Genomic DNA, 27,907 nt, shown 5'->3' with positions numbered 1-27,907 from the left:
CAAATTATGAAAATCAGCACTCACGTCTCCAGTTATTCTCTACTGCCTCTCCTTGGTTTGAAGAGGCATTTCTTCCAGAACTCTGTGGGCTCTTCTACAGTGACGTCACTGGCAGAGATGTCATGGCGTCTGTGGGGCTGATGCTGGAATTAAGCTAGCTTAAAGCTGTCGACAGTGTGTAAATCGAAATGGAGAAAAATGCAAACCTGCATCGAGATGTTGGAGGAAGTACTATATGTGCTACTATTGCAGGAGAAATGGGCGATATTAAAACAGTTGGCGGAATGAGGGTAGCGACCGATACGTGCAAGAATAGTGAGCGTTCTCTCAGTACTTTGGTTAGTTGTACTACTAGCTCCAGTAGTGCCCCTAGCACTGCTAGTAATGATATCTCCAGTGTTGAGAAATTAGATATGGCAGAAATGATCGAGTCTCTCCCGGTGCAAGAGAAGAACATTCAATCGAGTGGTTGGTCGGAGACATTGTCCTCTGGATCTGGAGATAATTTGAGTAACGGGATGGGATATGGCACGCAACTGGCTACAGGAAATAACGAGGGTGCCACCTCAAAGTTAGTAAACAATCAAACGGATGGCGAGCCTTCCTCAATGGGGGTAAGGATTACAGATGGTGAAGCTGAATTGTTGGGTCGTGAGTCAGTTGAACCAGCAAAGCTGGCAAAACCGACACACCTATGTTCGGACAAAACAAATACGGGAAACGTCAAATGTGGAGTTGCGATTGAGAAAACCATATGCGAGGGTTTGCAGAGTGGGAGTGACCCGTGCATCGCGGCAGAATCTAGGAGCGCCGACTCACTTGAGTCCTTCTTGAACCTCAACTCCTGTCCCAGTTTCGATCTCAACAGTGAAGGGTTGGAGGACAGGGGGCTGGAAATAACACTACAGAGCGAGTATGGGGCGGACGGAACTAAGATCCCGTGCACCAAGGACCGGGGCGCTGGCCAGTCCATATACCACATCAAGTGGATCAAGTGGAAGGAGGAAAACACACCTATCATTACCCAGAATGAGAACGGTCCATGCCCATTGCTGGCAATTATGAATGTCCTATTGCTGTCATGGAAGGTAAATGACTGACATCATAACCAGACCTCTGAGACAAGTTTACATGTGGTGTGCGTGATGCCATTTGGAACATTTTCACATCTATTATTTGTCAATACTAAATTCCTAATAGAGAAGTAATTCTGAAGCTGGTCATCATAACTACGCTATCTGTTGTATTATCAGTTTAAAATAAAAATGTAATGATCAGTAGTAAAATAAGCTATTGTCACCTGCCAGAATATAGAATACCATGAAAAGTTGAAGATTCATAAATAATCTCCCTTCATTTGGGCAGAATTTAAGTCAAAGTTCAAATTATACCACTCATGCATTCATCTTTATTTTCTCTTAATACTCAATTATTGTAATTTTATGATGGAGTTTGTTGACAGGTCACATTGACCAATTATACCGTATATATTTTCCCCATGCTGCGGCCTTGGCAGCTCAGTCCCTCTCTTATGAGTAGTCTCTCAGAGCTTCCAATTTAGTCATTTTTAAGCCTCTGGTTTCATTTACATCATAAAGATAATGTTTATTTATTGTCAGTGACAGTTGGTTGGCAGGCGGTGGAGATTCTGATTCAGTATGTGGCTTCACAACTTAAACTGCAGCTCTGTGTCTGAAACCTTCCCTAAAACTTCACTACCTACTGTGAAAATGGGTGACATGAAAGTGACTGTAAACAGAATTCTTTGCTTCAAACGCCTGTGTGTGTGCTGACAGTTGTGCAACCGCTAACAGTGCACTTCTGGTGACTTTAAACACAGCTTTCCACTTCCCAGGTGTGGGTGTATTTACTGTGAACCATAATCATGGGGGAGGGAGAAGCCTGTCAGCCAGGTTCTATTGGCCTGACTAACTTTAGTCATGTTGTTTGGTTTGTTAAATAATGTATGTGGTTCCATTACAGGTGAAGATGCCACCAATGATGGAGATCATAACTGCTGAACAGTTGATGGAATATCTTGGTGAGTACAAGTGGGAATCTGTTTACGAAACCGAAGACCCAGGTGTCATTTAAATCAGTGACCTGTTCTTTCGGTGCCCTCCGGGAGGGTGAAATGTACAGTTTATTCCTGGTCTCTAGTATTTCTCTAAGTTTACGGACAGTTGTGACCTGTTTTTTTTAAAAGCCTGATACAAATTCAAGCCACCTTGACGGTGCTCAAAGGCAATGGGAAATACTGTATTTTTCTTTGGTTTTGAACCTACCTGGAAGGTCCATGTCACAAATTGCAAGTCTGGCTGTAACTGTAGTACACCAGTGCAGTGGAGCATTGAGCTGTAGTAGAAACTAGCCTGGAAAGTGCAATGTGACCTTAATGACAGAGTACTGGAGGGCCGTAATTATGTCCCACTGCCTGGGAAGGCATTACTGTATGAATAATCACAGGACCTGCCTCACTGCCTGCCTGGCCCTTCAGTTTTATTATACTAATTTCCTCACCTCCCTTCAGTAGGCTGTGGATTTGCTGCCCCTCCTAGCTTTAGGATAAATTGCTATATAATATGGATTTCATATGATTTAAGCAATGGCACACAGTAATTGCATAGCTGCTGTGAAATCACCAATATGCCAATATTACCTGAGTTTTCCTTATAAATTAACAAAACCTCCACTTGATTTTTAGCCAGTGAATACAATGGAAGATTCTGTAATAAATTCAATACTGTACCTGGATCATTATACGCATTCTGGTCGTCACCTAGCTGCTAGACCTGCCCTCAGGAGAGTACTTGTACACCCATTAGTTATATGCCTGGAGTTCCCACAGATGTGGTGGGTAGGTTTAGGGTCATAAAATATTGTATGGATGAAGGGCGGGCGGGCGAGTTGAATAAAGAGAAAACAATGCATAAAAAATCCATAAATGTGCAATTCATATCTATAGACTACATTGAGGTTTTCATTTAATTATTTCTGTCTGGCGTTAGGCCCTAAAGCTTAGGCTACACACTAACTGTAGTGCCCTAAATACACGGCAATTGCCAAATGCATTTGGGGACTTGGGCAGAAAAGTTCAAATCGATCCACTGAGGCAAAAAGGACAATGTCGGAGTTTAATTCAATAATAGAAAATCTGCGAAATGGAGCGTTTTTATTTCACCTTTATTTAACCAGGTAGGCCAGTTGAGAACAAGTTCTCATTTGCAACTGCGACCTGGCCAAGATAAAGCATAGCAGTGTGAGCAGACAACACAGAGTTACACATGGAATAAACTATTAACAAGTCAATAACACAGTAGAAAACAAAGGGGGGAGTCTATATACAATGTGTGCAAAAGGCATGAGGAGGTAGGCGAATAATTCAATTTTGCAGATTAACACTGGAGTGATAAATGATCAGATGGTCATGTACAGGTAGAGATATTGGTGTGCAAAAGAGCAAGTAAATAAATAAAAACAGTATGGGGATGAGGTAGGTGAAAATGGGTGGGCTATTTACCAATAGACTATGTACAGCAGCAGCGATCGGTTAGCTGCTCAGATAGCTGATGTTTGAAGTTGGTGAGGGAGATAAGTCTCCAACTTCAGCGATTTTGCAATTCGTTCCAGTCACAGGCAGCAGAGTACTGGAACGAAAGGCGGCCAAATGAGGTGTTGGCTTTAGGGATGATCAGTGAGATACACCTGCTGGAGCGCGTGCTACGGATGGGTGTTGCCATCGTGACCAGTGAGCTGAGATAAGGCGGAGCTTTACCTAGCATGGACTTGTAGATGACCTGGAGCCAGTGGGTCTGGCGACGAATATGTAACGAGGGCCAGCCGACCAGAGCATACAGGTCGCAGTGGTGGGTGGTATAAGGTGCTTTAGTGACAAAACGGATGGCACTGTGATAGACTGCATCCAGTTTGCTGAGTAGAGTGTTGGAAGCCATTTTGTAGATGACATCGCCGAAGTCGGGGATCGGAAGGATAGTCAGTTTTACTAGGGTAAGCTTGGCGGCGTGAGTGAAGGAGGCTTTGTTGCGGAATAGAAAGCCGACTCTTGATTTGATTTTCGATTGGAGATGTTTGATATGAGTCTGGAAGGAGAGTTTGCAGTCTAGCCAGACACCTAGGTACTTATAGATGTCCACATATTCAAGGTCGGAACCATCCAGGGTGGTGATGCTAGTCGGGCATGCGGGTGCAGGCAGCGATCGGTTGAAAAGCATGCATTTGGTTTTACTAGCGTTTAAGAGCAGTTGGAGGCCACGGAAGGAGTGTTGTATGGCATTGAAGCTTGTTTGGAGGTTAGATAGCACAGTGTCCAATGACGGGCCGAAAGTATATAGAATGGTGTCGTCTGCGTAGAGGTGGATCAGGGAATCGCCCGCAGCAAGAGCAACGTCATTGATATATACAGAGAAAAGAGTCGGCCCGAGAATTGAACCCTGTGGCACCCCCATAGAGACTGCCAGAGGACCGGACAGCATGCCCTCCGATTTGACACACTGAACTCTGTCTGCAAAGTAATTGGTGAACCAGGCAAGGCAGTCATCCGAAAAACCGAGGCTACTGAGTCTGCCGATAAGAATATGGTGATTGACAGAGTCGAAAGCCTTGGCAAGGTCAATGAAGACGGCTGCACAGTACTGTCTTTTATCGATGGCGGTTATGATATCGTTTAGTACCTTGAGTGTTGCTGAGGTGCACCCGTGACCGGCTCGGAAGGGAATCAAGGGAACTACTGTTCAGATGGGTTAAATGAAATGGTAGCCTAACTGAAACGTGGATTGACTGTAGGTCTATAACCTCTCACATCGCCTAATATAATATTAACTCCTGCAGAATTAATAATAATTATTGTTTCTTTCAGCATCTTGAGAGAATGAATGTGCTGTTAGGGACAGTCTATAAAGGTGGCGGTCCTATCTTTATCAGCATCATAAAAGTGTAAGCCATCACTTTACCTTTATTATTATTATTATATTATTATTTAAACCACAGAAAATATTTATCCAAGCCGGACTGAGATCTTATCAAAAACATGTTGAGCTGTTTTAATTTTCTAAAACGGTGAAACTGATGTCATTTAGACATTTTTGCATGTAAAATCTTTCATGTTTTTTTTAAGTCATTCAATTTTCTCCTTGGTCCCAGAACATATTCTCTGTGTGAGAGAAGCAGAGATGAAAGACAACAATTTTAACAAAGTCAACTATACTGAACAAAAATATAAATGCAACATGCAGCAATTTCAACCATTTTACTGAGGTACAGTTCATATAAGGGAATCAGTCAATTGAAATAAGTTCATTCGGCCCTAATCTATGGATTTCACATGACTAGGCAGTGGCGCAGCCATGGGTGGGCCTGGGAGGGCAGGCCCACATGGGAGCCAGGCCCAGCCAATCAGAATGAGTTTTTCCCCACAAAAGGGCTTTATTACGGACAGAAATACTCCTCAGTTTCATCAACTGTCCAGGTGGCTGGTCTAAGACGATCCCGAAGGTGAGAAGCCGGATGTGGAGGTCCTGGGCAGGCGTGGTTACACGTGGTCTGCAGTTGTGAGGCCGGTTGGACGTACTGTAAAATTCTGTAAAACAATGTTGAAAGTGGCTTATGGTAGACAATTACCATTGCATTCTCTGGCAACAGCTCTGGTGGACATTGCTGCAGTCAGCATGCCAATTGCACGCTGTGGCATTGTGTTGTGTGACAAAACTGTCCATTTTAGAGTGTCCTTTTATTGTCCCCCAGCACAAGGTTCACCTGCATAATGATCATGCTGTTATTCAGCTTCTTGATATGCCATACCTGTCAGGTGGATGGATTATCTTGGCAAAGGATAGATAAAATGATCACTAACAGGGATGTAAACTAAATAAGCTTTATGTGCGTATGGAACATTTCAGACTGTTATCAGCGCTTGCGGATGGATTATTACCAATTGTGAGCGGGCGCGGATGAACAAACAGCTCACCCGCGCATCGCTAATACCCATGTGAGGTCAGGTGGTATGGTCCAGTATAGACTGATCAGGAGGACTGAAGAATCCCTGTGGACCAAGCCCTGCTAACGTCAGGGAAACAGGAGCTGTGTTCTTTCTCCTTGCGGGGCACGCTGACCCCACTGCCTCCCTCCGTAGCTGGGTGATGTTATGATGAAGAACCAGGAGTGTCCTGTTACTAAAGGCATTTTCATCTAAGCTATAGAGAGAAAAAAATCTGTCACTATAGCCAAGCCCTCTTTTCATGGCAGTGGTCAGTTTGGCTTCAATTTTACCAGCTCTATAATTCTTTGACTGGTGCTATGACTAGTGTCCCGTTTTGAGTGTGTTCTAGCTAAATGCATCATATAAAGACTGTTAGGCGTCAATAACAACTCTAACTATAAGAGAAATGGAGTCACCAGCTGCTGAGTTCTGAGAGACGCCAGAAGTCCTTTAATGTATCCACATTAGTCATGCCATGGGAGTTGTTTACTTTCATATGATCATTTGGGAGTTCGGTATAGAGGTCAGTTTGCACTAAAAGACTCCTGACTGTTTGTCCTACATTCTGCATGTGATTAGCAGATTCAACTGGTTTTTATTTCATCTGTATTAGTCATTATGAGCCAAGACACAGACTGTCGTTAATTTATGGCTAAGGATATTTCTCACCATGGTTTAATTACAGTTTACACTGTAGTGCTTCATTGGGGGACAGATTAGTTGTTAGCTACCAATAATATAAACAGCTAAATGTGATTGGGGAAACAGAGGGATGATAATTCATTGTCAAGAAATATATTTTTGATGCCAGTCATGCGGAAATTCATTACATTTCTCAGTTTGCTGCTTCTCTTCAAGTATTTTTCATTAGGTCTAACTCAAATGTTGTATTGACTTCTCATTAGTGTGTTTTGTACCAGGGGTAATAATGATTGTATGCAATAATGTTGTTACCTTTTGGTTAGATGTTACATTTTTAGGATGCATTGGCTAGGAAAATGTCATTTAGAATTAGTAATTTTGTCTGTTGTTGAACTCTGTTAATGGGAGAGCCTTGTGTTTCCTCCCCACAGAATCTGCCTCTAAGTCCATAGCGCTTGGTGTCCATGACTGATAAATTATAATTGAATTGCATGCATTAGAGTTTGGTTCATTTTGCTGAAGAAAAAGTATAATCTACAGTGTGTGCATTTCATTGTCAGACGACACTATGACCAGGCAAATCTAATTTGACCTTCTTCAAATACTTTTTTATAAGAGTAGGAGGCAAACAATAAATTGTAAACTGTACCCTGCTGGCCAACTGACATGAAACCCTGAGAGAGGAGACCATTCAGACTGACCCAAAGCATTAGCACATTGAAAGACACACAGTTGCTCATCTTTAGATATATTAGAGGTAGCCTAGTGTGTGGGTCTGATGGAACACAGAACTCACTCCAACCCCATAGCTCTATGTTCAATACCAGTAAGAAGCCACAGAGAGGCCTTTACCCCCTCTCCCACCCACTCAGGGCCCTCTTCCCCCATTGTGCCCCAGATGGAATCCCCTGATTGCTCCCTCTGTCTGCAGCTCTGCACCTTGCTCATCTGCTCCTACAGATACCCATGGTTGATTCCAAGTTCAGTGTAAAAACACTCCCTGTCTCTTTTGAGCACCCTGACTCAGTGAGCACTTCAACCCTTCTGCAAATCACAGGTGACAAACAGTAATGAAGCACAGCGTTTTCATTTCATGCAACTCCTGTTTTTCCGACTGTCGTGTTAGATTTCCTCTGAGGAATGATCATGGTTGTAGCCATCCCTCTTGTGTACAATACCGACCTTTAACTGCGTTATGCAGGCTGCGTGTGCGTATCATCCCAGATATGCCTCTGAGTCGTCTCTGCTCTTCTTTCACAAGTGCCCATAAATTGCAGCTCCGTGTTTGTGGAGACGGCTTTGTCTTTACTCCAGCTAGTGGCTGAGAGCTCATAATGAATGTTTTGGTCCCTGGTAGATAGGCCTGTCTCCTAGCCTCACCACTGCACTTCATTACGCACAGTTATTGTTTTATGCCCAGACAAAAAACAATGGCTTGTGAAAAAGAGCTGCTCACAAAGAGCCCCATTTAACATGGGCTGATTCAGACGCTGTATTAATAACTACTGTGAGGCCCATAGGGCAGAAGTGGAGGAGATGTATGTTGTATTAAAGAGGCTGCTGGTCGGTGTTGGGATTTAGTACTCTGTGGAGCATGCCAGTGAATCATCATCAGCAGCAGTAGAGGCCCAGGCAGGGAGGGCACAGTCTAGAGTCAGCTGGCAGGGAACCGGGGCAGGCGGGGGGAGGTAGGGGGGGTATGGCCGGGGGTTCCCTGGGCATAGAAATGTCAGAGTCAGTTGACTGGCCTCAGCTGGGTGCATTCATGGCCAGGGCTGAGGAAGCCTGTGTCTGAGGAGAGGATATGGAGATCGAATCAAAGTAGCTCCCCGGCTCTCAAACACACTGACTACTGGCTCACTTTGTTAAAGTAAGATAGCAATCGTTGGATCATGAGAAAAAGTAGGCCTATTTTTGTTTTTCAGATATCAAAGTCTCAGAATCATTATCTTGTAACATAAAATATCTCGCGAGTGGGTATGTTTTTGACAGCTAGACGCTGCGGCTATGTGTTGCTCAGAGAGGGGAGGGTGGAGTTGGGTGCAACGTTAATGGTTGGATGACAGGTGCACTGTGATTAGCACCACAGGGCTCTTCACAAGGCTCTCCCTGCCCGCCCCAGTGGCTGCTCTCCCTAGGTCCTACACTAAGCCCTTAACAACTCTCTAGCGGCTCCCCACTGGCCAGAGCTTGACTGACCCCGCATGCCTGGCCGAGCCCTTCCTGGAAAAACAGCTGGCCAGCGCTTAGCACTCAACATCCCGCTTCTCACTGAGGATTAGACACCTCTTATGAAATCAGAACATAGTCGATAAATCACCTCTTCACTTGGGATTGACGTAAACAGGCTATGATGTCACTGGTGAGCGGGCAGGGCTCTACCCTGATGATATTTTCCCTCTCAGCTCCCCTGTGTGTCTGTGGCTGCTTTACTTAGCCTGTATCCCCAGGTCCTCTGATGTTGCTTCCTCCTCTCTCTCTCCCTCGCTCTGTCGCCCCTGCAGGAGACTACATCCTCGATGCCAAGCCGAAAGAGATTTCTGAAGCCCAGCGGCTAAACTATGAACAGGTAAGGACTGTTTCCTAAACACAATCAATAAGGGCAGTTACTCACTGATCATACGCAAGTCTACCGGTTCATCTCTGTGTCTGTCTGTGGCTCATGTTGGAGAATCAGACAGGCATGCAGGATGAGGCAGGCAGGCTCGAGGTTGTTGGGCACCCCCCCTCTCCCTCTTAGATCTCTGATGGCAGAGCAGCAGCCAAAAAGTAAAGCAGCAGCATCACACTATTAACTCGCACCACGCCAAGGGGGCTCACTTGTTCTCACTTCCCAGCCTAAAATATCCCTGCCTGCCATTTAGTGACTGCAGTTCCTGTCTTCTTCTATCCAGAAATATATCATATTCTAAATGGCAATGATGCAATGTTAAGATGAGTGTTTATACGGTCATGTGCATTTGCACAGCATTGGAATTGGGAAGGAATCTCCAGAAACACCAATGAATGTATATTTATGTAAGATGAAAATAAGCAGCATGATGATTATGGTTATATGGAAAAACAGCCCACTGCCCTGGAGCTGCGTTTAGCCCCTATATAGGTTACATAAAAAACAGCCCACTACCCTAGAGCTGCGTTTAGCCCCTATATAGGTTACATAAAAAACAGCCCACTGCCCTAGAGCTGCGTTTAGCCCCTATATAGGTTACATAAAAAACAGCCCACTGCCCTAGAGCTGCGTTTAGCCCCTATATAGGTTACATAAAAAACAGCCCACTGCCCTGGAGCTGCGTTTAGCCCCTATATAGGTTACATAAAAAACAGCCCACTGCCCTAGAGCTGCGTTTAGCCCCTATGGCCTAGGTTACATAAAAAACAGCCCACTGCCCTGGAGCTGCGTTTAGCCCCTATATAGGTTACATAAAAAACAGCCCACTGCCCTAGAGCTGCGTTTAGCCCCTATATAGGTTACATAAAAAACAGCCCACTGCCCTGGAGCTGCGTTTAGCCCCTATATAGGTTACGTAAGCTGCGTCTTATCAGGCCAAACGCACAACATGGTCATGAGGGGCAGGTCATGTCTCTTCACATCACTGTGGGAGGGTGCTCAGGGATGCATGGCTGAGTTCAGATCGAGGCCAGTGCTGGGGCTCTGGGTGGTTCACATGGCCTGGCAGGGATGGCTTTATAATTCCCATCCACAATCTCATCCCTTTCCCTGCTGCCTGGAATGTGGGAGGGCCATGGCCTTTCTTCCTCTCCTCCTTCTCTCCACTCTGCTGTGGCAAAGAACCAGCACATCTGTGAATGTTATTCTCTTCACGGACGTCATCGCTCGGGGAGGAGAACAGTCATGTGTGCGTGTGTACATACCAGTCTCTCGATTACTGTCCAAGGAGAATGTTCTGACTGCCGTACAGTCGTAGCTCTCCAAGCTCCTGCCAAGAATGCCAGCATCCTGGGGTCGCCTCTTCACTGTTGACGTTGAGACTGGTGTTTTGCGAGTACTATTTAATGAAGCTGCCAGTTGAGGACTTGTGAGGCGTCTGTTTTTCAAATTAGATACTATAATGTACTTGTCCTCTTACTCAGTTGTGCACCGGGGCCTCTCACTCGTCTTTCTATTCTGGTTAGAGCAAGTTTGCGCTGTTCTGTGAAGGGGGTAGTACACAGCGTTGTACGGGATCTTCAGTTATTTGGCAATTTCTCGCATGGAAAAGCCTTCATTTCTCAGAACAAGAATAGACTGACGAGTTTCAGAAGGAAGTCCTTTGTTTCTAGCCATTTTGAGCCTGTAATCAAACCCACAAATGCTGACGCTCCAGATTCTCAACTAGTCTAAAGGTGGCTAATTTTATTGCGTCTTTAATCAGCACAACAGTTTTCAGCTGTGCTAACATAATTGCAAAAGGGTTTTCTAATGATCAATTAGCCTTTTAAAATGATAAACTTGGATTCGCTAACACAACGTGCCATTGGAACACAGGAGTGATGGTTGCTGATGATTGGCCTCTGTACGCCTATGTGGATATACCATAAATAATCAGCCGTTTCCAGCTACAATAGTTATTTACAACATTAACAATGTCTACACTGTATTTCTGAACAATTTGATGTTATTTTAATGGACCAAAAATGTGCTTTTCTTTCTTTCCAAAAACAAGGACATTTCTAAGTGACCCCAAACATTTGAACGGTAGTGTGTGTGTGTGTGTGTGTATATATATATATATATATTGCTCAAAAAAATAAAGGGAACACTAAAATAAATGAATGAATGAAATATATTTATGAAATACTTTTTTTCTTTACATAGTTGAATGTGCTGACAACAAAATCACACAAATTATCAATGGAAATCAAATTTATCAACACATGGAGGTCTGGATTTGGAGTCACACTCAAAATTAAAGTGGAAAACCACACTACAGGTTGATCCAACTTTGATGTAATGTCCTTAAAACAAGTCAAAATGAGGCTCAGTAGTGTGTATGTCCTCCACGTGCCTGTATGACCTCCCTACAACACCTGGGCATGCTCCTGATGAGGTGGCGAATGGTCTCCTGAGGGATCTCCTCCCAGACCTGGACTAAAGCATCCGCCAACTCCTGGACAGTGCTGGAGGATGTTGCAGGCAGCAGAACGTTCTCCACGTCGTCTCCAGGCCCTGTCACGTGCTCCGTGTGAACCTGCTTACATCTGTGAAGAGCACAGGGCGCCAGTGGCGAATTTGCCAATCTTGGTGTTCTCTGGCAAAATGCCATATGTCCTGCACGGTGTTGGGCTGTAAGCACAACCCCCACCTGTGGACGTCGGGCCCTCATACCACACTCATGGAGTCTGTTTCTGACCGTTTGAGCAGACACATGCACATTTGTGGCCTGCTGGAGGTCATTTTGCAGGGCTCTGGCAGTGCTCCTCCTGCTCCTCCTTGCACAAAGGCGGAGGTAGCGGTCCTGCTGCTGGGTTGTTGCCCTCCTACGGCCTCCTCCACGTCTCCTGATGTACTGGCCTGTCTCCTGGTAGCGCCTCCATGCTCTGGACACTACGCTGACAGACACAGCAAACCTTCTTGCCACAGCCAGCATTGATGTGCCATCATGGATGAGCTGCACTACCTGAGCCACTTGTGTGGGTTGTAGACTCCGTCTCATGCTACCACTAGAATGAAAGCACCGCCAGCATTCAAAAGGGACCAAAACATCAGCCAGGAAGCATAGGAACTGAGAAGTGGTCTGTGGTCACCACCTGCAGAACCACTCCTTTATTGGGGGTGTCTTGCTAATTGCCTATAATTTCCACCTGTTGTCTATTCCATTTACACAACAGCATGTGACATTTATTGTCAATCAGTGTTGCTTCCTAAGTGGACAGTTTGATTTCACAGAAGTGTGATTGACTTGGAGTTACATTGTGTTGTTTAAGTGTTCCCTTAATTTTTTTGAGCAGTGTGTGTATATATATATATATATATAATCTTGTTCTTGCCTTTTTGTTTGATATTGTCTGCTGCATATTTGAATAATCAAGCTCCTTTTATTATGATTTTGAAGAGTGTTGAAGGAGTTCATCATAACAGAGTTCTATTTATAAATTCTGGCTTCAAAACATCAAATATCATCTGTCGGAGGATATGAGGATTAAAATAGCGATTGCTTGGCTGTTGTTAAACAGTAACTCAGAAACTGGAGCGATTAGTCAAGGTTTATTCTGCAAAGACTGGTCATGTTCCCATAAATGGCACTCCTGAGAGATTGCACACTAGCACTATTCACTTGACAGCGCTTTTATGGTGATACGATATAGAATATTCTATTTTATTGAGTTAGAGATGCTCCTAAAAAAATAATGTAGCAGGATGGGAGTGTGTCGCTGTATGACTAAAATGCAGACTTAAACTGACGTCGGCTACTGATGGATTCAATTCAAATGTAACATGTTAAACTGTAGTTTTTATCCTGTTTAGTGAATGATTACTGTGAGAATTAATGGAGTTTAGGCCCTGAAACTGTGTGTATGCTAATTTAGAAACCATAACCCAATCAGAGAAGAGGAAATTGCCTAGGATTAGAGAGCAGGGTCAAGCCCAGAACAGAAGATGGACGAGGTGGGATTCTGACATCTGGCTGAACAAAGAGAGGAGCATGGACATTCCACAGGAGCCAGAGGGAAACTCATTGGGGTCATAAAATGTATCGCTGGGGAGGTGACAACTTCAAGAGGGTGGTGACCAAAAGGAGGGAAAAGTATAAGATGTTTTGTGAACTTTCTAAATATGTGCACTCAGCTGAATGTATCCTTGGTATTAAACACTTGGAACTTCTCTTGAGCTTTTGGTCTCAATTTCTTATTGCAAAGAGGTTGCAATAGCGATTTTCTTTTTAACACAACCTAATAAAGTTTTGTGCCAGATCTCCATAATACTCGGGGAGCTGTCCAGAATGCCATTGACATGAAAACTGAAGCAAAGCTCTTGCCTGTGTCTGTCAATTAGTCTGTCAGTCAGCTTCGTGATCAGCCTGATTTGCCAGCGGATGGAGGTCTGGAGTCACTCACCAGTCCCAAGTGGAAGCAGAGCGTGTGTGAGAGAGACGTGCTGGCGAATGAGTGTGTGTGTGTGTGTGTGTGTGTGTGTGTGACTGCTCGGGGGAATACAATTTTGATCTGGCTCCCAGCCTGTTAGTGGAACGTTACAGGAAGGCCGGCCTGTTTATCCAATCAGTCTCCCTCTTTCGTAAAAGCTGGAGTGGAACCATTGAATACTGGCCTTCATTTTCCAGGGAATAGTCTACTGTACATCATCACATGCAAATATCACAGGCTCTGTGTGGATCCCATTTTCAGCACAGAATTTATGATTAGTGTGGTTAGGGTGGCACTTAGATGTAGTCTGGTCATAATTCTGTAGTCTGTGAGCGGCTGGAGCCGAGTGGAGCAGGGCTTGGCCACACAGCAGGAGGGTGTGGGTGTGCAGAGCAGGCAGCATGTTGGGCACTGGGCAGAGCGGGAGCAGTGGGCGGGCACGTTCCTGATCTCTTACTGTGTTGCCAGCTTCGCCACCCGCCAGACAGAGACGCAGTGCCCACATTTGTGTGTGCACTTGTCAGTGTGTGTGTTTTTGCTACACTGCGCTGACTCTCATTTGACTTGTGCTTTAGCACCTGTCCTCAAAAATGCAATTAGGAAAACAAGGAGGATAAAGCAGAGAGAATCCTTGCTGTGTGTCTCAATGATGGACTACATGACCCCCCCCAAAAAAATTCAGACCATTATTCCTCCTCCACCAAACTTTACAGTTGGCACTATGCATTGGGGCAGGTAGAGTTCTCCTGGCATCCACCAAACCCAGATTTGTCTGTCAGACTGCCAGATGGTGAAGCACTATTCATCACTCCAGAGAATGTTTCCACTGCCCCAGAATCCAATTGCAGTGAGCTTTACACCACTCCAGCCGATGCTTGGCATTGCACATGGTGATCTTAGGCTTGTGTGCAGCTGCTCGGCCATGGAAACCCATTTAATGAATCTCCTGGCAAACCGTTCTTGTGCTGATGTTGTTTCCAGAGGCAGTTTGGAACTCGGTACTGATTCTTGCAACAGAGGACAGACAATTCTGTGAGCTTGTATGGCCTACCACTTCACAGCTGAGCCGTTGTTGCTCCTAGACATTTTCAGGGCAGAAATTTGACCAACTGACTTGTTGGAAAGGTGGCATCCTATGACGTTGAAATCACTGAGCTCTTCAGTAAGGCCATTCTACTGCCAATGTTTGTCTGTGGAGATTGCATGGCGGTGTGCTCAATTTTATACACCTGTCAGCCATGGGTGTGGCTGAAGGGATGTCCACATACTTTTGTATATATAGTGTAAACAGCAAAGCACTGTGGAAGTGGAGGAAGCCCCCCGCTTAGTGAGGCGCTAATCAGTAGCTCTCAGGGGGTTCATCTGATGTCATGTGACTGAAGCTCTCTTCCTTTGGAGTGGAGCAGCTGCATGGTCTGTTACATGAACCATACTAATCCTCCCCACAACTGTCCACAGGCGTCCTAATCCCCCCCCACACACAGATCGTCCAGCGAAATGCTTTTCAACGACCCACACCGCTAAGTGCGAAAGCTGGAGAATCTCCCTGCTTTTGGGAATTTATTTTCCCTCTTATTGACAGGTTATCCTCTTAGAAAATTGAGAGAACACACCAAAGTCACCCACTCTCACCTCTCTGTGCGTGTGGGGTGTGGGGACAGCTGCAGAGGCTCCCTGTGACACAGACCAAAGCAACGGTCATCAAAATTGTTAAAAGGTTTTGAAAACAATTCTAATAAATGCAGCAGTTGGACAATAGATGAATACACTCCAAACTTTTAGATTTTTTTTTATCCATCAGGATTGACTGAGTTATAGCACATAAAACATTTTACTGGCACTGAAAAAAATAATGAATTGCGTTCAGGGAATTTTGTTGGGAATTCAGGTGTTTATTTTTTTTTTGGGGGGGGGGGTGCACTCACCATTTTATTTATAGATATATATAAGTCAGGTATTTATTTTATGTTAAAATAAAGAAAATGTGTACTTGAAACAGTTGCATAAATACAATGGATGTATTTGCATAAATGAAACATTAACATAAAGGGGTGGAACAGGGCTGCAACCACAAACACCTCCTCTGTCTAGGTCTCTTGGTCTACCTGCACTCACCTGTGCTGTCTAGACTGCCTAATTAATGACTGTTGTCACGTTATGTTGCATAATTCAACAATTGTGCCAATAGCAGGATCCCCTCCGATTAAAATTCAACTCGCTTGGCTGTAGATTACACCTATCTATACATACTTTGAATTGTTTGCAAGTTCAGACATAATATCACTATAATCCGAGTGTTCATTTTCAGAAGTTGCTTTCATTTCAGTGCATTTAATTTGTTAACATTTCAATTGTAGCAAATTATTACTTTTGTCAGTTCCACAGTTCCACATCAAAATAAAGTGATCTTTCTTCTCATTCTTGTGTTGAGATGTGTTACATCCCCGAAATAAGATTTAGTGTTCTTATAGATGCAACAGAAAGACAATGTATTCCATTCAGCCCATTTCAGGCATTACCGGAGTGTGTTTGAGAGGTCATTACAAATATTTCCGCGGTCGTAACGTTAATGACTAAAAAAGACAGGCACAAGCAAAAGTATGATGGAGTCGTAGAAGTAAAGTGAAAGCAATCAATTCAGAAAGATTTAAGTTACAAGTGGATTTTGCGTCCCTCAAACCCGTTGCTACAGACGGGTCTTGTTAGTCTTTTCTGTGTCTGAGGGGCGAAAGACAGGAGGGCGTGATGAGTACGGTAGACAGGAAGTTTCTTGGTCAGGACACTTTGATTTGTTCAGTTTGTACATTTGACTGATAGTACAAACTAGCAGGTTTCTGTGGGTGAGTCTGCTGTTTTTCTAGCTGTAACTGCTGTAGTATGTGACAGTAGTTGGTTCACTGTCCTCAACATTTATTCCAATGTCAAATCTTATTTCAATGCCATAGTTAACAACAATTCTACAAAGACTAACATCCCTGGCTAAAGACCTTGAAAAGGAACATGACTTTCTATTTGTTGTCTCCCAGAATATGAGTGATGCCATGGCGGTGCTTCACAAGCTGCAGACGGGGCTGGATGTCAACGTGAAGTTCACAGGGGTGCGGGTCTTTGAGTACACCCCAGAGTGCATTGTCTTTGACCTGCTGGACATCCCTCTCTACCACGGCTGGCTGGTGGACCTGCAGGTGAGAACCCTTCCCTCTCTCAGCCCCCTTTAAAAGTAGACTCAGCGAGTTGACACAAATGCACAAAGAAAACAGCAGTAGTGGGTCAATATCCGCAATAACTCAGAACATTGAAGCCTGAGGCTGACCTTCTCTGCTGTTTTGGTCCTGTAGCTACCACGTTGTAGCAGCGTGAAGCAAACCCCGTGCACATGCCCAGATCCTCTGAGTGACTGTGAGAGCAAAGTATTGCATCGCACTCATTGCAGTAACTACGGTGCTGCACACGGCAACATCATAACGCTAAGTCTACTTTTTTAACCCATGTAGCTATTGCTATGATATACAGGCAAATATATTGTTTAAAGTCACCTTGTCCTAGAGAGATTTACACAGTTATCAAAACGTCACACCAGGGTAAGCCTACACGAAACACAGCCCTTATTTTAAGTGTTTCTAAAATCCCCTGTGGGAAAAATGAATGGTGGAAAAAAGATTGGAACTATTTCCCTGTTTGACCACTAGGTTTTATGGGTATTATAACTCATACTGTGGTACTCTATAGCCGTTTGTCTTATAGACAATAAACCAACTCCACACATTATTTATGAAAGAAATGACTTCAGAATGACTGGTTAGTGTACAACTCATATTGAGTATTTTTCTTTTGAAAACATGACAATATGTTCTTGTCACTTGTTCTTCACTGCATAATAGAACACAACAACGGTGGATGAATGCTCTCTCCTCTTTTATGTTCCCTCCAGATGGGCGACACAGTGAATAGTAGAACACAACAACGGTTGATGAAGGCTCTCCTCTTTTGTGTTCCCTCCAGATGGGCGACACTGTGAAGGCAGTGGGTAACTGCAGCTACAACCAGCTGGTGGAGAAGATCATCTCCTGCAAACAGTCGGACAGCAGCGAGCTGGCTGGGGAAGGTGGGTGGACCGATCGACTGGAGGGATGTGTTGCTTTCTTTCTCGCTGCCTCTCCGCTACACATCCCAGGCTGCTTGATAAGGCCGACATTTTCTCCTATTGCGCTGAAGCAGATAAACGGAGGCCTGGCCTAAACATTCCTGTGGACTGACTGACTTTAGTTGAGCTTTGTTCCTTTCCCTCTCTCACGCTGCTCGTATTGCTCACCCAGGGCAGTTCAGATGTATTCCTGTCATAGGCACGTTTGCTTCTGGGCTGAATGTTTTATGCTTTTAGCATCAAGTTTAAGTTTTATTAGTCATATATACGGGATACGCATGGTAGACATCGTCCAATGAAATGCTTACTTGCAGGTTCCTTCTTGACAATGCAACAACAATAAGAAAGAATACGAACATAAGGTAAAGACTCCGTAGAATAGAATAAACATTTTAGCATCATCACATAAATAAACAAATAACGAAAGAGTGAGTCAGTTAGCGGGGCAAAGAGCTGTGTCTCAGTTTCCTCTCCAGTGCTTCTCCGCGGTCTGTCTAGTTGTCTCCTTGTCTTAGTTAGAATATCACCCTGTCTCTTCGTGTCACTCAATACAACTCTGTCTATCTCGCTCTCTTTCTCTCTGTGTCTCATTCTATAGGTCAGTGTGTCTATCCTTGTCCGTCTGTACATCACTTTATATCTCTATATCAGTCCCTAAGTCTTTGTCTGTTTTTCAGCCTGTCGGTCTTGTGTGTCTCTCACTGACTCGCTCTCTCTCTTTCAATTTCCCTCTCTCTTTCTCCCTCTCTCTCTACCTGAAGGCTTTGTAGCCGAGCAGTTTCTGCACAGCACAGCCACCCAGCTGACGTACCACGGCCTGTGTGAGCTCACGTCCACCGTGCAGGAAGGAGAGCTCTGTGTGTTCTTCAGGAACAACCACTTCAGCACCATGATCAAGTTCAAGGTGAATGACCACTCAAGTCATTGACAAGCCTTTATCCACTGCTTTATGCCGCGAGGTTATGACAAATGGGGCCTTGCAGTACTGTTTACTGTGAATGGGTCTTCTTTACTTTCCTCTGCTAAAGCGTCCCCAAACCACCGTCCATTATGAACAAAAACAAGTCTGCCTTGTCCTCTTAGTAGTGGGAAAGGGTGTTATATAAATTAATTGCATAATGTTACCGAATTCATATCACTCAGTCCCAGATAAGGCTTTATTTCAAATGTATTGCTAGCTTCCAGATCAGATCACCCCATTCTATGTATTGTAGGTTGTTGACACATGGGGACTTTCTTTCATCCAAGTCTTTTCAACCATCTGTTAACAGCTGAGCACTGTTAGTGTGTTCCCCTTCTCCCTGTCCTCCCCCTCCCAATAGATCTCCCCACACCCCAGTCCCAGGTGATGTAATGTTCAGTACATAGGGTTCTGAGGCTGGTGTGAGGGCATAAATACAAATTCCCCAAAGAGCATGGTAGACACGTGATGGGGACCTATTCAGCACCTAGAGTCTTAATGCTATCTACGATGGTTTCAACCACCTTGTGCTCCCTCCACTTATCACTGCAGCTGGGACAAGCTCTTCCTGTTATCTGTAGCAGGGGAAGTTGAGCAGGCCTGTCTGTGTGAGTGAGCATGCTTGCCAAGTGAAGCAAGCTGGGTGTAGCACCCATGACCCCAAGATAAATACTTACCAATACCAAAGCCCCCCTCATTTAAACACACAAACACACACAGACCTGTTATCCAGGGTTAACCTACTACAGGAAGGTAACCTACCCAGGGTTAACCTACCCTACAAGGTAAAAATCTGTCATTCTGCCCCTGAAAAAGGCAGTTAACCCACTGTTCCTTCATTGTCATCATTGTCAATAAGAATTTGTTCTTAACTGACTTGCCTAGTTAAATAAAGGTTAAATAAAAAATAATACAATTACTGAAACTTTGCAAGGTTGCAAAATAGGTTTCTTACCTCAGGGGCCTTTTGTAGTTAATAACATAAGACATACAGTTTAACCTGAGATGTCAGAGAAAGTGTGTAGATGTATTTTCTGGCAGTGATAAGACGTGTATAATGTGTGTCTCCGTGTGATCAGGGCCAGCTGTACCTCCTGGTGACAGACCAGGGCTTCCTGACGGAGGAGAAGGTGGTGTGGGAGAGCCTGCACAATGTGGACGGGGATGGCAACTTCTGTGACTCTGAGTTCCGCCTGCGACCCCCGTCAGACCCAGAAACGGTGTACCGCGGACAGCAGGACCAGATAGACCAGGTCAGACCACTACGCCATTTGGGCCCTCTGATCCAGTTCCACTTCATTCATGGGAGCAATGACAAACAATGCTGAACACCCATCTAGCTGAATCATGGCAGCCATTTCACACTGTTGGGTGCACCACATATCTTTTGCAGAGGATGTATACCATGGAGAACAAGGTGCACAGTCACAGTGCAGCATTACAAAAATACTAAGTCAGGGTGAGTCACAATCAGAGTGTACCTGATTGTGGTAGCAGGTAGCCTAGTGATTAGAGCGTTGGACTAGTAACCGAACGGTTGCAAGATTGAATCCCTGAGCTGACAAGGTAAAAATCTGTCGTTCTGCCCCTGAACAAGGCAGTTAACCCACTGTTCCTAGGCCGTCATTGAAAATAAGAATTTGTTCTTAACTGACTTGCCTTGTAAAATAAAATAAAAACAGAGTGGATTGTGTAAAGGGTACAGTAAATATTACACATCTCCTTTATCTGGGCTCTGCTTTCCCGTGGCTTCCTAGCCTGCTCCATCTGCACTCAGCTCTACTCTGGAGAAGTAGTGGGGGAAAGTTCCTCAATAATAGATGTTCAAAGCTCCTCTGCTCTCCTGTTAACCCCCCCCCCACACACACACACACACACACACACAACCACACTCAGGGTCTGAATGCCTGATCAGGCGATGACCGTGACATGTGGCGCCTCCCTCTGTACTGCGCTGCATCACGCTGCACTTCGATTGGCTGTTTAATAATGCATGATGTGGTTTGTGTCCCCTGTGCAGACGACAGCTGATTGGCTGGCCCGTTAGGCTTGGTGGCAGGGCTGCCCAGCAGCTTGTCCATCTGCCAGGGTCCATATTCACCACCCTCACCCAGTACAGAGAGGGGGGGAGTAGTCATCTCCACTCACACTCTCATCCACCCAGACACCCTTATGCTTGAGAGGGCATATCATAGCCGACAATTAAGACAGTATGATGCTGCACTCAGGAAAATATTTGGTTTCACTCTACATGAGGGTTATGAATGAATAAAGAGGTGTGTAGCCCTGACTTTAAAATGGGTGGTGTTTTGTAGCTTACAACTAGGCTTACTTAAACTAGGCTTACTTGGCAGTGGCACATCACTCTGGTAACAGTGTAAACACCATGACGTGAGACTCATTGACCTGGTCCTATTCTCTTTTTCTCTCTCTCTTTCTCTCTCTTTACCCCCCCCGCCCTCTCCTCATCATATGCAGGACTACCTGATGGCGTTGTCGCTGCAGCAGGAGCAGCAGAGTCAGGACCTGCAGTGGGAGCAGCTCCCCGAGGGCATCAGTGACCTGGAGCTGGCCAAGAAGCTGCAGGAGGAGGAGGACCGACGAGCCTCCCAGTACTACCAGGAGCAGGAGCAGGCTGCCGCAGCACAAGCACAGGTCGGGGAAGGGGCCAGGGAGGGAGTGAAAGGGGAATACCTAGTCAATTGTACAACTGAATGCTTTCAACTTAAATGTGTCTTCCGCATTTAACCCAACCCCTCTGAGCAGGAGGGGAGCTTGTGAGAAGGGGGAGGGAAGATGTGAGGAGTGGAATTGAATGAGGAATATGATGAGAGAAAGATGTGTAGGAAAAAAGGAGGAATGAGGATGAGAAAAAGGGTAAGGGTTGTCAGTTTATATACACTGCTCAAAAAAATAAAGGGAACACTAAAATAACACATCCTAGATTTGAATGAATGAAATATACTTATTAAATACTTTTTTCTTTACATAGTTGAATGTGCTGACAACAAAATCACATAAAAATGATCAATGGAAATCAAATTTATCAACCCATGGAGGTCTGGATTTGGAGTGACACTCAAAATTAAAGTGGAAAACCACACTACAGGTTGATCCAACTTTGATGTAATGTCCTTAAAACAAGTCCAAATGAGGCTCAGTAGTGTGTGTGGCCTCCACGTGCCTGTATGATCTCCCTACAACACCTGGGCATGCTCCTGATGAGGTGGCAGATGGTCTCCTGAGGGATCTCCTCCCAGACCTGGCCTAAAGCATCCGCCAACTCCTGGACAGTCTGTGGTGCAACGTGGCGTTGGTGGATGGAGTGAGACATGATGTCCCAGATGTGCTCAATTGGATTCAGGTCTGGGGAACGGGCGGGCCAGTCCATAGCATCAATGCCTTCCTCTTGCAGGAACTGCTGACACACTCCAGCCACATGAGGTCTAGCATTGTCTTGCATTAGGAGGAACCCAGGGCCAACCACACCAGCATATGGTCTCACAAGGGGTCTGAGGATCTCATCTCGGTACCTAATGGCAGTCAGGCTACCTCTGGCGAGCACATGGAGGGCTGTGCGGCCCCCCAAAGAAATGCCACCCCACACCATGACTGACCCACCGCCAAACTGGTCATGCTGGAGGATGTTGCAGGCAGCAGAACGTTCTCCACGGCGTCTCCAGACTCTGTCACGTCTGTCACATGCTCAGTGTGAACCTGCTTTCATCTGTGAAGAGCACACGGCGCCAGTGGCGAATTTGCCAATCTTGGTGTTCTCTGGCAAATGCCAAAAGTCCTGCACGGTGTTGGGCTGTAAGCACAATCCCCACCTGTGGACGTCGGGCCCTCATGCCACCCTCATGGAGTCTGTTTCTGACCGTTTGAGCAGACATGCACATTTGTGGCCTGCTGGAGGTCATTTTGCAGGGCTCTGGCAGTGCTCCTCCTGCTCCTCCTTGCACAAAGGCGGAGGTAGCGGTCCTGCTGCTGGGTTGTTGTCCTCCTACGGCCTCCTCCACGTCTCCTGATGTACTGGCCTGTCTCATGGTCGCGCCTCCATGCTCTGGACACTACGCTGACAGACACAGCAAACCTTCTTGCCACAGCTTGCATTGATGTGCCATCCTGGATGAGCTGCACTTCCTGAGCCACTTGTGTGGGTTGTAGACTCCGTCTCATGCTACCACTAGAGTGAAAGCACCACCAGCATTCAAAAGGGACCAAAACATCAGCCAAAAAGCATAGGAACTGAGAAGTGGTCTGTGGTCACCACCTGCAGAACCACTCCTTTATTGGGGGTGTCTTGCTAATTGCCTATAATTTCCACCTGTTGTCTATTCCATTTGCACAACAGCATGTGAAATTTATTGTCAATCAGTGTTGCTTCCTAAGTGGACAGTTTGATTTCACCGAAGTGTGATTGACTTGGAGTTACATTGTGTTGTTTAAGTGTTCCCTTAATTTTTTTGAGCCGTGTAGATATAGCAGTCAGGGGCTTAGTCAGATAGAAATGAAATACCTAGCTGACATGAATCTGTTGCCCACAATACATGTTCTATCTGAATGTATCTCTATGTTCCCGATACAGCTCAGGGCTGTTCTTATGCACGACTCAACGCAGAGTGCCTGGATACAGCCCTTAGCCGTAGTATATTGGCCATATACCACAAACCCCCGAGGTGCCTTTTTGCTATTATAAACTGGTTACCAACGTAATTAGATCAGTAAAAATAAATGTTTTGTCATAGCGCTGTCAGCCAATCAGCATTCAGGGCTCAAACCACCCAGTTTATAATGTTGCTTATTCACCCGTTTGAATGAGCCACAGGTAGGTATTATGGTTGACGCTCCTGTTCCATCCTGTCTGTGTTGTGCAGCAGCCAGCAGAGGGAAGTGACGAAGCAGACAGAGCAGAAGCAGCAGCATCATCATCATCAGCAACAGCAGCAGCTGGAGCCATGCCCAGTCCAGGGAAGCAGCCCTCTGCTGGGGAGCGCAAACCCAAAAAAGAGCCCAAGGATAAAGACAAATGTGTTCTATTGTAACATAGGATGGTTGTGTGTTTGTGTGAGAGAGAAAGAGGGGGGCAGCATTTTTTTTCACATTGACCTGACAGCCTACGAACAGCCCCTTTTGAAAGTTAGCGATGAGACAAACTGAGGAGTTGCCCTTCCCAAGCCACTGGTGCCTGCCATCCTCTACCCTCAGTGGGCCCGGACAACAGAGGAAGGGACGCTATGACAACTACCACTAATCTTTTGTACAGTTGGCCAAACTTTGTTACAAGTCACACAGTGCACTATATTTGTGATCTGGGGTCAAGGTTAATGGGGGTGGTTTTATAGTAAAATGAGAAAAATTCCAGAAACAGGATGCTGGGAGGGAAAGAATTCAGAATCTGAAGTATCTCCTCTCATGACACCAATGTTTTTCAAGGAAATCATTTTCATTCATTTTCATCATTGCAGTTGATAAGCTATTTTTTTTTTTTTACAGCACATATGTATAGATATGCCTGCTTTGATTCAGTTCAGTTTTTGAGCAATAGACTCTACTGAAAACACATTTGTTTGCTAGCTATTGGTTGGTGGGGGTAATTTAGCTCCTTCCAATTGGAGATAATCAAGAGTTTGTTCAGAGTCTTATTGGGATAGAGATAAGGTGATAGTGACATCAGTGAGTGTAATATCTAAGCACTCCTGTCTCTTCACCACGTTAATGGATGCCAAATTACTACTTTAAGTGTGTTTTTGCGTGTGTTTGCATGTGTGCTTGTATGCGTGTGTGTAAGAGTATTATAGAGAATAATTTATTTTGGTATATACTTAAATGGAAAGGGATTCATTTGTTTTTGCCGGTTACAAATTAATGTAAGACCCTGTTGTGACGAGCCTTTTGTATATCCCTCTATCACTACCCACATCCCTGTTCTTCCTGGGAGGCCTGGAAGTCAGTGCCATACTCTGGTAAGGGCTGCCTCTACCAACCCTCATCTGCCATTTAAGACTCGCCCTGTCCAGATTGGCTTTACCAGAGTATGGCAGTGTTGAATTCTGGTGTGTGTGTATGGCATTGGTGTCTACAGTGTGTATGTATGGCTGATATGCTTGGCTGCATTGATTTATGCTCTTAATTTCAACTTGGAAATAACCTTAACGTCAACAACAAAAATGTTTTCCGACGTTGGATTGAAAGATATGCCATGTATTTAATATTTCATATTTGCTGTATATGCTACACATCCAGTAGAGTCTGAACAATCACACAGACAGAACCATGGAAACACAGGACGGTGCACCTAATTTGACTTTTGTCGCTCACTCCCTGAGAGACTTGGCTGGTTATTGGCTGCAGAGGAAGAGTGATAGTAGTATCCCACACTAATAGTCTTTAGTGCCCAATGTCACACAGATCTGCCGGCAGTTATGTTGTCAATATGGGATGTTGTCAATATGGGAAGCCTCATGACCTAGTTGAGTTATGGAAGTAGGATTTTCTAATGTAGCCATGTTTGAATCCATGTGCTTATCCTACATCATCTGACTTTCAAACAAATGTATATACATTGTGTACATACCTAGTGCACATTTATGACAGAGCTAGCTAGTAGTTTGCATCATCGTCCTACTATGGTACTGCCTCCTGAGAGATTTACTCTTTTCTATCTACACATTCCAGCTGGATGCCTTGACTCAAGCCTTGTGTTATACGTCAGACCTAGAAACACAGTTATAGGGGAGACTCCTCGCAGTGCTGCTAGTTAAGGGGTCTCCCATTTTTGGCTGTTACATTTTGTTCTCATTGTCCAGAAATGGACAACACCAGCCTTCAAGGACAAGTCCAGTACTTAGTATTTATTTTTGCCTGGCAACTGGCTGCATCTTGTAGGAGTAGGCTACCTGACTAACCGGTAGTAAGGCTTATCTGCAGGCTGGACTTGAGTACTGGGGTTAGCTCAGCCTGTCTATACAGTCCTCACGAGGCCACACTTACTCTGTATATAAAATGCCTTACAACATTTACAATATCTTTTATAAGAATAAACGGAAACAGGTGTATTACTAGAATGAGACAATCTGTAGATTTTAAACTATTCATCAGAAATACTCTCAGGCCTTCTCTGAAGGGACATATCCTTGAGTGTCTTTTGTAAATTGTTTGTGTATTAGCTGCCTTGGCAACAGCAATGATTGATATATACCATTGTAAAGTATTGAATATAGCCTGTAGTAACTCCCTCAATGTGTTGTAATGTAAATGTGTAACCACGTATAGGTATCAGTAACAAATTATTTCAACACATGGTATCTAACTAGGTCAACTTCATATTATCAGGCTGTGCATAATTATCGCTAGTTATGTTCATGGATGGCGTAACAATGGGTTTCTGAGCTTCTCTCAGGCCTACCTAGTCAAAGGAATTCACAATGACTTTACACAAGAATAAGTTTGCCCCTTGTAATGGAATTCAAGGCTGTTTTTCAAAAGTGAATTAAACTGCGGCTGCTTTTATGTTCACAATGACTACCCAAAAAGTAATATATGGCTGAATAGACAGGACTTAAAGAGAAACACCTATGCTGAAGTGAGCGTGTACATCCTGTTTATGGTATGCTACAGTATGTCCTTTATATTATTGACTAGTGATTTTGTGAAAGGTTGGGGGGGAAGGACCGCATCATTTCGAGAGTCAGGGACACAATCCATATTATTGTTTCTTTCGTAAAATTAACATCCATTTTAAAGTTACCGTCACACTGCAGCTTGAATTATACTTGTTAATGTGGTCAACCTTCCCAATGGCCTCAACCCATTTGTAACGACGTTCAAAAGGCAACTAGTACTGAGTTTTATGATGAGAACCTCAGAGGGCCATTTTATCTAATTACTTTTGAGGTTTTTGGGGGAGCAACAAGATGTTAAACACATGCCTCACACATTTTGAATAATTTTTTAAAAAGTGCGTAAGCTTGCTTTGAGTCATTTACATTGCATTATTTACCAGTATCTAGATATTGTTTTGTGTTTCAGCTTGACTGTTCCTCAAAATAATTGATAAGGATTTTGTTTGTGGAATGTCTCGAGTGAATATGTGTAAGCCTTGTTATAGTGCTGGGGCGGTAAATACTGTACAGTCTGTTGACAAGGTAGTCCTTGAACATATAGTCATTGTAATTGGTTTTGCACTGTTACATTGATATGCACTACGAAGGCTGTTTGGACAGGCATGTTCTTTCCAAGCACATCAGATCTGATTGAAGACCAATTAGTGAGAAAAAAGATCAGAATTGGTCTGCCTGTGTAAACGCAGAAGAGAAAATACCTCATTTTATACAGAATTAGAAATTGTGCGAGAGTGCTATTGTTCTTTGGGTACCTTGTAAAAATGGAATACTGTCTAGAATTGCTACAACAGTAGCTCTTCAACAGTCAGTTGAATATGAAATGCTCAATTGTTTCTGTATGAAAGGGCTGGTTAAATATTTTGGCTAAAAGTACAGTAAGTACTGTGTAGCCCTTTTCAATAAAAATGGATGCAACTTGAACTTCAGGTAGCCGTTCATCCGCTAAGGCCAGAATTGTTTTATAGCATTTGCGTAGCTTTTCACAAAGTCACTAATGCCACTGGCTGGTCATCTAGAGGGAAGGGATTTTAAAAGTTGGCTATTTTGACATTGATACTGTATAGATTGGGAAATGTGTCATCAGATATACTGGAGCACAGAACATGAACGCAATCCACCATATTGATTTCACTTGTTCTGTATAGGTTTCCTTTTCTGTTGAGATTAAATGCAATTATATGAATCCCAATGTTATTCTGATGCTGAATGCAAATAATGCATACTAATGACATTTAGCAGAGTATCATTTCAATATTTTCACTTATGTTTAACCACACACAAAAAGGTCAATCCTCGTGTTGGAAGGTTCAAATGTTTATCTATATACATATGACCAAATAATGTAGATGGTGTTTCTTCTGTAACAAAATGCCTTAGACAAGGGACATTCAGCCTGATTATTAAAGTAAATGGACAATAAAAAATAAAAACTTGTTTTCTTTTCACAACCACTC

General features: G+C 44.3%; 1 protein-coding gene across 2 annotated transcripts; it reads left to right on the top strand.

The window, feature by feature from the left end:
* The first annotated feature begins 62 nt into the window (after positions 1-62).
* On the top strand, positions 63-27,904 carry LOC112249576 (ubiquitin carboxyl-terminal hydrolase MINDY-2-like). 2 transcript variants are annotated; one of them, XM_042321060.1, is made up of 9 exons: positions 63-1,088; positions 1,984-2,041; positions 9,142-9,206; positions 16,750-16,908; positions 17,726-17,828; positions 18,629-18,771; positions 19,908-20,081; positions 21,307-21,483; positions 23,709-27,904. In XM_042321060.1, the coding sequence occupies exons 1-9, from the start codon at positions 189-191 to the stop codon at positions 23,871-23,873; spliced, it is 1,944 nt and encodes a 647-aa protein (XP_042176994.1). In that variant the 5' UTR covers positions 63-188; the 3' UTR covers positions 23,874-27,904. The 2 variants fall into 2 exon arrangements, with proteins under 2 accessions (XP_042176994.1, XP_042176993.1); XM_042321059.1 differs by having other exon boundaries at positions 23,706-27,904.
* Positions 27,905-27,907: the final 3 nt, after the last annotated feature.

The sequence above is a fragment of the Oncorhynchus tshawytscha genome, linkage group LG04, assembly GCF_018296145.1.
Source record: "Oncorhynchus tshawytscha isolate Ot180627B linkage group LG04, Otsh_v2.0, whole genome shotgun sequence".
Lineage (NCBI taxonomy): Eukaryota > Metazoa > Chordata > Actinopteri > Salmoniformes > Salmonidae > Oncorhynchus > Oncorhynchus tshawytscha.
This window is presented reverse-complemented; position numbering and strand designations above follow the sequence as displayed.

What these genes read in the sequence shown, in the direction of transcription:
- LOC112249576 (XM_042321059.1), top strand. Translation starts at nt 189, where the DNA reads ATGGAGAAAAATGCAAACCTGCATCGAGATGTTGGAGGAAGTACTATA. An exon ending in ACAGTTGATGGAATATCTTG is followed by an intron (nt 2,042 to 9,141) that starts GTGAGTACAAGT and finishes TCGCCCCTGCAG; the next exon opens with GAGACTACATCCTCGATGCC. An exon ending in AGCAGGACCAGATAGACCAG is followed by an intron (nt 20,082 to 21,306) that starts GTCAGACCACTA and finishes CATCATATGCAG; the next exon opens with GACTACCTGATGGCGTTGTC.